This window comes from Xenopus laevis, chromosome 8S (genome assembly GCF_017654675.1).
Source record: "Xenopus laevis strain J_2021 chromosome 8S, Xenopus_laevis_v10.1, whole genome shotgun sequence".
Lineage (NCBI taxonomy): Eukaryota > Metazoa > Chordata > Amphibia > Anura > Pipidae > Xenopus > Xenopus laevis.
Genome location: NC_054386.1, coordinates 43,299,282 through 43,314,242, shown reverse-complemented (window position 1 = coordinate 43,314,242; position 14,961 = coordinate 43,299,282). Strand labels below are relative to the sequence as shown.

The 14,961-nt window shown below is 37.3% G+C and overlaps 1 protein-coding gene across 1 annotated transcript in view; it reads left to right on the top strand.

The window, feature by feature from the left end:
- The window catches only part of lhx6.S (LIM homeobox 6 S homeolog), a 60,130-nt gene that overhangs the window by 3,026 nt on the left and 42,143 nt on the right, over positions 1-14,961 (top strand). Inside the window, exon 3 of the mRNA XM_041574811.1 lies at positions 12,405-12,584. Within this exon, the coding sequence (XP_041430745.1) occupies positions 12,405-12,584 (180 nt within the window). The remainder of the gene's footprint in view (positions 1-12,404; positions 12,585-14,961) is intronic.

The window sequence follows — 14,961 nt, the reverse complement described above, 5'->3', positions numbered from 1 at the left end:
GTTGAGGACAATTATAAAGGGCATTGTGGAGGATGAGTATGGCATCTGAACATAGTACTTAGTGACACTAACTAGAGGGTATCCACTGACCCAATAAACACATTTACTGAAGGAGAGACACTGCATAGGACTAGGAGAGATAGATGAACAGTGTTTATGACCAGAGAACGTTAGGATAACAGACAATCGCTGGGTTATTAGAAGGGTTCTGTAAAGCCAATTGGAGGAGACGGTAAGCATAGGGTTATTTTAAGGCATAGTAGAACTAGGTTTAGATGTGACAGGTGAGAATTGTATTTTCATGAGGGACAGTATTACATGAGACAGATAGTCATTACGCTCTTATGTGGGGCAGGGGGGTGTGGGAGGGTCCAATGCAAGTGCTGGTAAAGACATTTTCGGGGAAAGTGGATTTTTTAAATCTTGTTTTTCCTTTCTTTGCTCAATGAATATAAATTGTAATCTGGATATTTCTGGATTCCGTAAAGAAACTGTACACTTAACCACGTAGCCCCTCTCATCGCCATAGATCGTATTGTCCCAGTAGCTCCCAGCACCCCAGAATAGCACCTTCCATGCATTAGGCACAGACCTCATTGCAGCAAACGATTCTCCAGTCCTCACCACAGTAAACCATCCCAATACCATCATTTAACATTTTTCGGCAGTTTTAAAGTTCTTTGCAAATGGTATTGGAATTGAAATCAGTATCGGTCTGTACCACCGGCTCTGACTCCTGAATCTGTGTAGCAGAGGGCAGCCCCAGCGCAAGAAGCAGTATAGGGTATCATTGCTCGTGTTTGTCCAGCACACAGCTGTACCAGTAATAAACAGTACCCACTGTAGCAGCCTGGCACCCAGCGCAATGCTAAGCCTAAGTACCACGCACAATGCCCACTCAACTTATAGCAAATCACTGCCCAAGCACCATGCCCACTACAGTCCCAGCATGAACTGCAGCATTTGCCCCAGCTCTAACACCCTAGCCCAGCACATCTAACCCTTTATACCATTTCCAGTTACAAGTGCATAAACTGCTGTCTCCTTACCATTGACAAGACCTCCAACCCACGCACCAATCGCATTAGTGTCCAGCACCTTGGGCCAGGCACAGTGTATCTATTTGGCAGCGATCTTAGCATCAAGCCTAGCGCATCTTTATCACAGTGTCCAGTTCTGCAGAGTAGAAATGTGAGGTTACTTACACCACCTTATTATAATTATTATTAGGGTTACTGGGCAGTCCGGAGGCTTTTTTGAAACCCTCCAATGATCCCTCCAAACCGCAACTGGAGTAAGCGTTTTAAATCCAATGCAGGGTTCAGAGTATTGATATTTCTTTTTTCTTTCTCCGTTGATATTAAGAAAACACTAAAACGCCAAATAAACGAACCGATCACCAAATATACGAACCGATCGCCAAATAAATGAACCAATCTCCTATGACTTTTATCGTTTTAATTCAGTGTGTCATATTTAATGTCTACTTATTTTGCAGTCCATTAAATTGAATCTGATTTTAGCGCTAATACGAGGAAGGCTTTATTAATTTATTCCAATGATCATACATAACCAGTATTATACCGATTGTCTGGATATTCTGCAATGCAAAGAAAAGTCACAAACAGATTTTTTTATCTAACAGAATGAGATTTCTTAATTACCTCTAAATTCCACTCCTTAAATATTATCAATCCACATCTCTCAGTATGTCATATATAACTGGGAATTATTGCACATCCAAGAATCTAATGAAAGGAGAAAAATCTCTAAAGTTCTGGATTTCCTCCAATCCTGAAATATTATCAATATTCTCTCACTATATCCTCTATATATCCTTTATAACTGGGAATTATTGCACCCCTAGAATCTAAGGAATGGAGCAAAATCTCAGAATTTCCTCCAATCCTGAAATATTATCAGTATTCTCTCACTATAGTCTTTATAACTGGCAATTAATTTACCTACAGGAATCTAATGAATGGAGAAAAATATGTAAACCTCAGAATTTCCTTCAATCCTGAAGTATTATCAATATTATTTCACTTTATCTTTTATAACTGGGAATTTTTTCACCCCAAGAATCTAATGAATGGAGAATCTCTAAAGCTCAGAATTTCCTCCAATCCTGAAATATTATCAATATTATCTCATTATATCCTTTATAACTGATAATTATTGCACCCCCCAAGAATCCAATACATTGAAAAAAATCCCTAAAGCCTTATAAAACATGTTGGAGCCCTATTATAAATTATGAAGATACAATTTGCAATTTTCCCCTAATTAAAGGTTTAAGTTTGTAGAGGCATTCCATTCCATTTGGTATATATTTATTCAATCAGCTTCTGTTCTGAAATGCTTATAGAATCTGACCAACACCCAATAGGGGTTACTGTTACCTGAGTTGGGCAATGAACGTTATTAATGTTGCATGGATGAAATAATTTTAATGCTTTTAAAAAAAAAAATCAGATTTTGTAAAAGCATCCCTTCATCGTAGTGCATATTTATATCATGTTTAACTTAATTTCCCAAATACATGATTTGCAGCAGAATCTGTAAATGTGGATTTCTTATAAAGAGACAGTTCAGTGGAACTTTTGTTTTATATATTAGCCCACACCTAATGGCTATTTCTGAAGCCATACACATACCCAGTATTTTCTTGAAGGATTTCACCACCATCGTTCTTCATTCCAGAGAGATCTGTTTATCATTATTATGTAATAAATGTTTTTAAATAATGTTTTTGATTTTTTATTTTGTAATATGGTGACTTTGGCAAATGAGGGAGAGAAATAATTGAAGGTCTTGGAATTAAAAAGAAAGTTTGCTAAAACATTTAATAGTTACATTTAAAACGTATACACTCAAACACATTTATAAATGCTTGGCATTCTTTCACGGGTAAATTAGTAAAGATGTTAAATGTAAAAAAAATGGCATGTGAAGGAAAACTGTTTTCAGCTTTCTCATATAGCTTTAATTGTAACATGAATTTCTAACTACAAATTTCTGTGTATTTAAATCATTTACATGCATCATCCTTTGATAGAAATAAAGTATCCAATGCCTGCCAGCTACAACATTGTGATGGATCCCTAATTAACTGCCTAAACACTTTCATTTAATATTGCAATTAGCATTTGGGTTTATGATATTTTCATAGCGTATTTGATCCCTTCAAAACAGCGATGTCTCCAATTATATATATATATATATATATATATATATATATATATATATATATATAGACAAATACAAGAGGTCCTCAGCACTCAACCCATTATCAATATATTTAAGACAGAGACATTTTGTGCATACTGTTACTGAAAAATACCTTACCCTTTAAGCAAAACAGGGATTATTTGTCCATATATTGCAATATATTTAAGCTGGCCAACTACGTCAAAGTCATTCCATATCTGTCCAGTCCTATGCTCAATTTTCATCTGATTCATTAAGAATTCAATTGCTTAATTATACATTTTACAAAGGGACTAAGTTTTACCTGCAACTTACTAGCTGCTTTCAAAGTAAAACTCCCAAACTTGGCTGCCCTTTTATTAGATACCAGTGGGATCACCTGACTATAGCTATATATAAATGACCTGACTATATAGACTATATATAAATATTTTCTATTTTTTATCTTCAAACTAAATTTACCCATCATATTGGGTTTTAACTTACAATTATACTCTTAGTATTATGACACAAGGAGCATTTGCTCCCCTGATGGAGTTTTCACTGCTTAGTTTGCTTGCCATTGAAGCGTATGGAAACCATCTATCACCTATATGTTGGCCCTAAAATGTGTTGTCTTTCATGGGAAGGTGCACACGCAGTGACAGGCTTTTCTCTATTTGGCAGAAATATACCCCAGAGCAAACATTATAATGCACCATTAACTTTTAAGTTGGATATGCATTTACAGATCTGATGTTTTTTAAAAGGGATTGTTTTAGTGTAATTTTGGTGTTTCAAACAGGTGATCAGTAAATCCTACCTGTTGATTGGTTGCTACAGGTTACTGTACCTAAGCAAACTCCTTTATCTTTTATTACGTAACCCAGTAAATGTTTCGCGTGGCTTGTACAAACCTCTACCCACCACTTTACTTGCACATCATTTAGCCATGCAAGTTATGGAGCAAAGGCCGGACACAACCGGGTCCACTACTTAGCTCCTGCCTTATGGCATACAATACATGAAGGATTGCTTTGCGCTAGCAGTGCTGGCCCTTACACCTTGTGTTAGATATAGGCTGCACTCAAATTTCCTGGCACAAGTGCTCTGGAAACAAGCGTTGAAGGGAAAGATTTTGCAGCAGCGGATTGAGTAAATGACATTAAGCCTCATAGGGTTTCAGTTTTGCTGCTGTGCTGAAAAGCCAACCCCCTTCACCTTTACTTTCTTCAATGTGTGCTTTCAATAATTAGAGGAGGCCAGTTAACAGCTTATTGGTTGTTTTGGGTTTATTGGTCTTTTTGGTTTACTGGACCTGGGCAAACTTTAGACACAAGTGCAGTCTGCAAGTGCAATTTCACTATGTTTTTCCCATGGTGTAATTGAGGTGGCCAAGGGGAAATGCGTTTACCACAATTGCAGCCAATGCATCTGGTTGGCATACCATACCAATTCTGACATTTATGTGACATTCATATGTATGCCCTGTTCTTTCAGAGCAACTGCTCTGCAGAGATGGCTGCAGGCTGCAGGCTGCTTTGGGAACCCTGGAGCTCCTGTCTGGTTTGAAGAGGACAGTAGCTTCAGGGTTGCCCTGCATCCATAGGCGCAACTGCACAAAATTCTGAAAAGGAGGATTTAATACAGAGTGCTACCAGAGGTATAGGATTTGTTTTCTGGAAAACCATTATACAGAAAGCTACAAAATATGGAAAGGCAGTCTACCATAGAATTTTATCCATTTAATCCAGGTTTTTAAAATTATTTCAGTTTTCTCTGTAATAATAACAGAAACTGGTACTTAATTCAAACTAAGATATAATGAATTCTTATTGGAAGCAAAACCAGCCTATTGGGTTTATTTAATGTTTACATGATTATAGACATAAAGTATAAAGATCTACATTATAGAAAGATCCATTATCAGTAAAACGCCAGGTCCTGAGCATTCTGGATAACCAGTCCTATACCTGTAGTAAAAAGATGCAGGTTGAGTATGGGAGATCCATTATCCAGAAAACCCGAGGTCTCGAGCATTCTGGATAACAGGTCCTATACCTGTAGTAAAAAGATGTAGGTTGAGTGGGTGGCTCAATTAAATAATGGGAAGAATGTGGTTATAAAATATACAGAAAGAAGCTGAATTAGTTATTTTTTATTATTTTTTAGTGTATAATAGAAGAGTCAGAGTTTTAAGATGCACACAGCGCAATCTAGTCAGTGGTTGACACAGGATATAGTACTTAAAGATTTACTCAAATAAATGTGAACATGGCACCAGGCAGTATCGATCCTAGAGGGGGGCGGGCCCTGGTGCGTGACACGCAGCCGGGCCCCGTCCCCTCCGTACGGCCACATTTGGCCGCATTTTCAGCAGCGAACTGACTGCCGGGGGGCCCTGAGGGGGTGCGGGCCCTGGCCCGCTCGCACCCCCTGCTCCCCCGGTAGTTCCGCCACTGGCACCAGGGCCAGATGGAATACACACTTGGGTATTTAGAGAACTATAGATTGGAGGAAAATTTATGTGATTTCAGAATATTAAAGGAATTTGAACTTGCAATTATAGGCCAGTCCTTTGATATCTGTGGTGGGCAAGTAATTACATCACATTCAAGATTATACTCTGAAGAATGGTATTATCAGCATTGCATTACAAAGCATAGGTCATGCCAGAATTTTTTTTATTGCTTTTCATGATGAGGTTAGAAAGAAGTTTAACAGTTTGAAGCAGTAGATGTGGTCTATTTGCTATTGCCAAAGAATGTGATACAGTGCCACATAAACTACTGATTTCTAAACTATGGTCTGTTGGTCCTGGTAACATTCTTTGCACAAGGATAGGAAACTGGCTACAATATCAGGTACAGAGGGTGGTTGTTAATAGTACTTTATCTGCTTGGAGAAATGTTCTTAGTGGGGTCCCACAGGGTTCTGTATTTGGCCCTTTTTTGTTTAATTTGTCCATTATTAACTAAGGGGAGGGTATTGTAAGTAATGTATCAGTGTTTGCAGATGACTCTAACTATGCAACCCAATTTAATCTATCAAGATGTGGCATCTTTGCAGCAGATTCTTGACAAACTGGCACGGGGGCTAAGTGGCAGATGAGATTCATTGATGAATGTACGGTGATGCACATGGGAAGATTGTGTTATGAAATCCATAATGGAGAATGACCTTGGAGTCCTTGTAGATAATAAGCTTGGCTGTAGCTGCAAGATTTTGAGCATATGTATAAATATTTATATATAGTTCCAGCGGTTAGGAACGCACAACCATGAGAATCCAGTCTTTATAAAATTCGAATATTCCCACAGAGTGACTCTGTTCACAGGCATATCTCCTTCCCTGACGAAGATTCCAGTAAGGAATCAAAATGTTTCTTTCTTCTTTATTTGATCTGATGTCTAAGTGGAACTTTCCTTGTCATGCGGCCATCTGTGGGAATATATATATATATATATATATATATATATATATATATATATATATATATATATATATATATATATACCTCCCAAAAAGCAACCACACTCACAGGACTTGTCCAGAATATAAATGCTTTTATTTTTTTCTAAATAAAAGCATTTATATTCTGGACAAGTCCTGTGAGTGCGGCTGCTTTTTGGGAGGATAACATGTTGAACAACGTGGTGTGCACCCAGGCAATGCAAATCTACGTATCGTGAGTGCTGTGATTTTGGGGAATTATATATATATATATATATATATATATATATATACCTGTATATATATATATATATATATATATATATATATATATATATATATATATATATATATATATATATATATATATATATATATACACAATATATTTATATATTTGTCTCCAGTGCTCTTAGGTGACTTCAGTAGACCAAAATTGTTTATGAAAGTGTTTGTGGAACACAAAATGTCAAGTTGGGGTTGTTTACACTGGAGATGAGGTTTAGGAAGAGATAATTATGTATTAATGCATAGTAGCCCCTATGTGAACTGGCAGTCTACAGGATGATCAGTATGCCATAAACCTGGTATTTATGCAACTAAAACTTGCCTCCAAGCTTGGAATTCAAAAGTAAGCACCTGCTTTGAGGCCACTAGAAGCAACATCTAAGGGGCTAGGGAGCAACATGTTGCTCACGAGCCACTGGTTGCGGACCACTGGGTTAAGACAACCAATGGCAGTGAGAGGAACAGAGGAGACTGTGAGTAATATACAGGGATACAATGAAGAAGAATAAGGAGTAGAATAGTACTTTGCTGGTTCGTAGACAGATTTTGTATGCTATTTATTGCTTACCATGCAGCCAGGAATTACAAGGGTCCCCTTTCAAGAGACGGAGGAAGGATTCTAGTATCAGAATTTAAATTTGATTGCAAGGGGAAAAGGTGGTTTTCCAGGAGACTGATAAGCAGTCAGGTGCAAAATTCTAATGGGGGAATGTACTATGCTTTGTTAGAGCAAAAAAGTTATTGAGACCATGTTTGTGACCTTTTTGCCTGATTTCAGACCTCAGTTCCTCACAAAATTTGCTACTAAACTACTTTTTGCAGTGTATAATAAAATTTTGCAATTGCAAAGCGTATTTTGCGACAAAATATTTAACGAAACTCTAGAGCAGATGTTAACTCTGAGCTTTGCTTAGCGATGTCATATCTGCCAGAGATGAAGGGCATGGATCAGGGTTTTAGCATATTGCTTGAGTTAGAAAGGATATTGCTTGAGTCAGAAAGGGACATATCTTGTGCATATTACAAAGCAAAATGCAACAGGTTTGGGCAGTGGCATTGATGAAAGAATAGATAGGGAATGGTCTAAGATTACCACCATGCTTCATGCTGTCATTAGGAATCCTAAAATCGGGAGAAGAATGGACAACTATTGGATACATTTTAGTTAGGTTCAGTTTAAGGTGGCATTGATCCAAGAGGAGATAGCTTAATACATCTAGTTAATCAATAAAACTAAGGGAGATATAGGTTCATTGGTTAATAAAGTTAAGTCTAATTATATCTGCATGTCATCTGCATGGAAGTGATATTTAAGACCAAAGTGTGACTAATCGATCTGCCTTATTATCCTTTCTTTGCTTTTACACTAACCACTGCTTTAAATATGCTGATCAGTCACTGTATATAAGGAGCTATGATTCCTGATACCCTCATCCCCTTTTCTAGTGCAGGTTTGCCTGGATCTTTGCTCACTTGTGCTCTGAAAATTTTCCCCCTGCCCTGCTGTCCAAGATAAGACTTATCACGACTCTAGTGGACCCTTAAGGGCTGCAAACCTGGGTGCAATTGTGGCAGCTGCACCCCCGGTAACTACACCATTGTGGAAAAGGTTTGTTTCTGGTGCAAACTAGATCAAGGAAGCAAACATCCTGATGGGTACCCATTGCTGGAGAATAAGAAGGGGTGTTAGATGAAGAAAGTAAGATGTCCAAACTTGATAGTGGTCATCAGTGTTGCAGTAGAAATCAAGATAATTGCAGGGCTGTCACTCAGAACAGAGGATGAAGGAGAGTCAGAATTCAAAGTCAAGCCAACTATTAATTAGATTACAGTCATGTTCCATTATTGCAATGTAGTTGATTTGAGATATTTTTACTGTAATGTTAACATGGAAGCCATATATGTTATGAGGTAAACATGATTTCATACCCTAGACAGTAGAAACTCCCATTTCCATAAATTGCAGACTGTTCTGGTGATCAACAAAGCATTTTACAAGTTTACATAAAGGAAGACTATGTTGAGTGAATATAGGCATTTTATAATTTGTAAGAAGGTACATAAACCTTACATATCAGTGTTGCTCCCAGCATTTTTCAGCATATTATCAAAGGTGAAAGTAGGATGGGTATTGTAGTCCTACAATCCAAGAGATGGATTTTAAAAAGCACAACTGCAAAATAAATGCTGTATCTGCCATGAGGCAAGCTGGACAACACATTACCATAAACAGCAACAAGCCACTCATAATAGTGTAAAGAGACCTGCTATAGTTTAGAAAGCATGGTTTTGCTTTCTACACTAGGAATCTTTTTGTACTATATTTCCCTTGTGAAGTACACTTCATATTGGGAAGCAAAATTGCACAGTTCTCTCTGTAGGTTAAAGAAATGATTGATATAGCACTATAGGGATCAATTTCAATGGATAAACCTATTGCATCTCATACTGGACATGTTGAGGGGCAAGAAAAGATATTTGAAGGTGGTGCTGTGCCAAACCAGATGTTTCTGATAAAAAAGTTACTTCCTGGTTGTTGCCATCATTAAATATTTTCTGGTCTTTCTACATCCTGTTGGTAAGTTGCCAGTGATTAGGTTATTTGTAGTTGCACTTCAGGCTTTGCAAATAGTGTGTATACTGTGTATCACATACAATGTTCCCCTTTAAGGTGTGCACTCATGCATGTGCACACAAATGTTTGAGGCCAGAGCACATAACAAATTGTCGTGTGCACAAAGTCATTTGTGTGAAAATTCAAAATTTAGCATTTATTCTGACCTGCACACAGTTTTAAAATGTGCGTACAAAATATTTTTTCCGTGCACATATCCGAAAAGGAATTAGAGAAAACATTGATCACACACCTAGGGTTGCCACTTTTCAGTGGCCCATGATCTGGACAGGGGGCGGAGTCATGATATCAGAGGGGCATGGGTCAGTGACTTTGTAGGTGGAGCGAGCAACATCACAGGGGCAGGCATATGATGTGGAAATCAGAGATTGGCTGATCACCATGTGGATGAAGGGAGATCCTGTCCAGTTATCCTTATCTGAAAAAACTGGGCAGACTGTCTTGACTCGGGCAGCCCTTCTGAAAACCAGGCTGTCCGGGTCACATCTGGACAGGTGGCAAACCTACACAAACCTCTTGGACTACTGAATAGCTCATCAGAAGTTCTTAATATAACCATGGCAGTCACATCCATATATATTCCACAAGTTTCTGTACCCATGTCTTCAAAATGTTGTGGACATGGTTTTAAGGAATACACAGAGGTGTTTCAGCGTAAGATCTTGGAAGCTACCATTTAGAAGAGTGGGTACATAGTGAAGAAGTAGGGACAGGTCAGTTTGTGGAAAGGCCACAATAGCCAAAGAGCAATAAATACTGCATTAGAGTATAAGAATTACAATTTTTATGCAAGAGCATTCGGCTTAATTATTGAGGTTGACCTATTGTTTAAAGATTACTCTCACTGTGTCTGTCTGAGTTTCATCTGGTACTTGTGCTTGCCCCTACTGTGTCTGAGATTGTAAACGTGGCCATAGACGTAGAGATCCGATCATTTGGCGACATCGCCGATATCACAATGAAGTGGGTGATATCGAGCTGATCCGATTGTGGGCCCTAGGGCCCAACAATCGGATCATAATGGATCCGATACGGGCAGTCGGATCGCAGGGCCGCATACATGCATAACCTGCCCCATTGAGATCTGGCCGACTTTTGCGCCAGATCTTGATCGGGGAAGCCCGTCGGATGGCCCCACACAAGGGCCAATAAGCTGCAGACTCCATCATCAGCTTATATCGGCCCGTGTATGGGGGCCTTAAGCTCCACTGAGGCAGGGCCTGATGGGAATGATGTATAATTGTACACCTTTTGGGCTCTATGTAACATATTGATATTGGCTTTGCCTTGGCCTGAACCTCTTAACAGACTTTGCATATAGAGGTTGCCACATATTTCTAAAGGTTGAAAATTGCACCAAATTGTGCCAAGATAAATATGTGATTGATGTTATGATGATTCTGCCATTATGCTTGTTTAAAAACCTCGAATAATAATGATACCAGCTTTGTTTCATTATGGCATATTCAAAGTTTATAAACATTGAAAAATAAAAAGTGCCTTTTATAAAGGTATAAGATCTATTATGCAGAATGCTTGGGAACTGGGTCTTTCTATAATTTGGATACCCATACCTATAGAAAGTATACTAAAACCCAGTAGGATTGTTTTGTCACCAATATGGATTCATGGAACTCTGTTACCATCAAGTAAAAGGCACTGTTTTATTATTACAGAGAAAAAGGAAATCCTTTTTGTAAAATGAGAATTATTTGCTTAAAATGAACTTTATGGGAAATGGCCTTCCCATAATTCAAAGTTTTTTGTATAATCAGTTTTCAGATAAGAAATCTTATATGTGTATATCCTAATATTTTGTCCTGATTTTTATGGACCCTACTGGCTCATGAGCATTAACCAATTTTATTGTAGGCAAAAGTTGCTATATTTATTTATCACTTCTAGTCTCCATTAGCACCCAGTATTTTATTAAAGTGTTTCTTATATAATATTTTGTAAGGGGACTTACTTATCAAGGGGACAATGAATCATTCTTTACTGACTACACAAGAAATTATTGCTGGAGTATAACCCTGTAGGTTCCTACAGAGTCCTGTAGGAATAATAATAATCATAACCAGGCCATTACAAATTAACTGGTTTGTCAACAAAACAATATGCCTGCAGCATGAATGAGATGGCAACACTAGTTTCGTTAAACAGAAAGGTAGTTACATGCAGACATAATGGGCGTTACTCCCGGCAGTTCCCTTCTCCTGAACCTTTCTTGTAACAAATACCACATTAACTCTTAATCTATAAATGTGGTAGACATTGACGTTTAAACTTATTTGATTCAATCCCACCTTTGAAGCCTAACATTTAGCCATGGACCCCCCCCAAGCCATAAGTCACAAACATAAAATCATGGCTTAATAGCCACTATATGTTCCTAGAATATCTACGACATAAAATAAGTGTTCATCTGTAATCTAGATTTAGGTGATCTGTTGTGATTTATATATGAGTGTAGTTGGAAGGCCTTTTTGTTTGCATCCGAGGCTTGCAAGAAATTGCAGCTTCTGACTACTACAAATTCAATACCTAACTATATAAATTGGGTTACTTTCTGTTCCAGTATTGCAGCAAAGTTGAGATGGGAGTCTAAGAACACTTTATTGCTTTATTAGAATTGACATAACCTCAACAGAGAAAAAACTCGATGTGATTTCTGATTGCAAATTGTTGTTCACACTACATTTGATATGCATTGAGACATTAAATATAATACAAAAATAACGCAACATCAATATAAAAATAACCAATACAGCAGCTCTCTAATGTGTATGTATAATTATTTATAACTTGAGAATAGTTTTTTATTTTATGTTTTTATCAGTCTCACTCAGATGATGAAAATATGCCATGTAGTTTGGAGAAAGAGGATCACTCTTCACCCAGCCCTCCGTCCACCCCTTCTGTGTGCTCACCCCCATCCTCCTCATCCTCAGTCCCATCAGATGGAAAGAACATCTGCTCCAGCTGTGGCTTGGAAATCCTGGACAGATATTTGCTCAAGGTACCTTGTGTGAATGTGTTATGTGAATGCATTGCCTGTGTTGCCTTTATTATCCTTTTAGTTATATAGTGCAGGTATTTTTTGTCCATCTCTTTGCAAAGATTTTTTATCTATCTGTCTGTGCCCTAATGGAGTATACAAGTTTTTTATCAGGTTCATATGCATGTGTGGCAGGAAATGAGAATACCAGTATAAAAACTATGCAAACACAGGGGGGACATTTATATCCTAAAAAATTAATCATTCTCGGATCCCCTCTGTGTGGCAAAATTTGTAATAACCAGTAAGCCACCATGCCTGCCTCAACCCCTTGCTAGTGATCATGATTACTATTCTGCTTTAGTTTGATACTACTGAATCATTTTCTTGTACTAATCTGGCTGGTGCAATAAAGCAACTCCACTTACATCCTTTCTGCTCCATTTGGTTCACTCAATATCTTTTGTGGGGGGGGGGGGCGGGCAAGAGCTAGTGCCACCACCTGTGTAGATGCTGGTCAGCCCAATGGCCAAACATAGCAAATATTTTCAGAAGGTACTGAAATCAGAACCCACACAGTCCCTTTTAGTTTGGGTTTGTTTTAGTTGACTTTACAGTGGGCCAGAAATATTAGGTGAAGGAGTGTAGGCTGTTGCCATGGAAGGCTATGCTGTTTAATGCCTGCAGGAACGAAATGCTAGACAACACAAAGTCATTATGCAGCAAACTCCCAATTGAAGAAGATAAGTTCCACACTTCTGCCTAGAGTCTTATCCCGGGGAGAACTACAACGTGAGTCCAATTCTTCTAAACGCACAACCAAAATGCCTGTGTTTAAAAGCAATAGATGCAATTTTGTTGGATGCAAATCCGCACATGGCTACAATTACTCTGGAAATTTGCTGCGTTGTGGGTAAAAACAAAATTGCACTTTGCACACTGTACTTGTGGTAAGTGAAGTGTGCTCAATTAACTGTGTATTTACGTGTCCAAAGTTTAGGCCCACATTAGGGCCTTTAGCAAGGACATATATATATATATATATATATATATATATATATATATATATATATATATATATATATATATATATATATATATATAGTGAAAAAGGATTGCGGCACTCACAGGGTTTTAGTGGAAAAACAAAAAATGTTTTATTATTAAGCCTCAACGTTTCGATCCCCCACCGGGATCTTCGTCAGGAGCAAAAACAAACAAACATATATATATATATATATATATATATATATATATATATATATATATATATATATATATATATATATATATATATATAATCTTCAAAGCGGACCAGCACTCCAGAATTTTCAATCAAAAAGATTTTTATTCAAACATCACTCACGTGTCCAACGTTTAGGCCCACATTAGGGCCTTTAGCAAGGACAGTAAATACACGGTAAATTCCTTGATGATTTCTTTTCACTTTTCCCACTACCGAGTTTTTGTATAGATGTGATAGTTTTGTATTTCCACTTATTTCACTTATGGGACCTGTTATCCAGAATGCTCAGGACTCTAGGTTTTCCATATAACGGATCTTTCTGTGCTATCTTGAGCCTACTAGAAAATTATGTAAATATTAAATGAGCCCAATAGGCTGGTTTGCTTACAATAAGGATTCATTGTATCCTAGTTTGCATCAAGTATAAGTTACTGTTTTATTTTACAGAGAAAAAGGAAGTAATTTTTAAAAATGTGATAAAATGGAGTCTGGCCTTTCCGTAATTCAGAACCTTCTGTGTAATGGGTTTCCGGATAACGGACCCCATACCTGTATATATATATATATATATATATATATATATATATATATATATATATATATATATATATATATATATATATCTATATATAAATTTCACATAGAGCCGCACACCAATTTCTTCTTCATAAATCAAGTGATATTTATTTGCATAGATTTGTTTTCTATGCAAATAAATATCACTTGATTTATGAAGAAGAAATTGGTGTGTTGCTCTATGTGAAATTTGTACATAATATTTGAACCAGCACCCACAATCACAAAATCCGGATCTGAGTGCGGCTGCCTGCAGGAAATTATATATATATATATATATATATATATATATATATATATATATATATATATATATTTATATATATTCAAAGAAAAAAGACCGCACTCACAGGACTTGTATGGAAAAAAAAGCCACAAGGGCTGTGATTTATTCCTCAACGTTTCGGCTATCAAACTCTAGCCGTCCTCAGGAGGTGAAACACAACACAAAATGAGGTCATATTTAACATATAGAAAATGGCGCCAAAATCAGTGTGTGTGACGTCATCAAAGAGCGTCCACATGTGTATAAGTGGTAAATAAAAACATCACATATATGAAGGGTTAATCGAATGT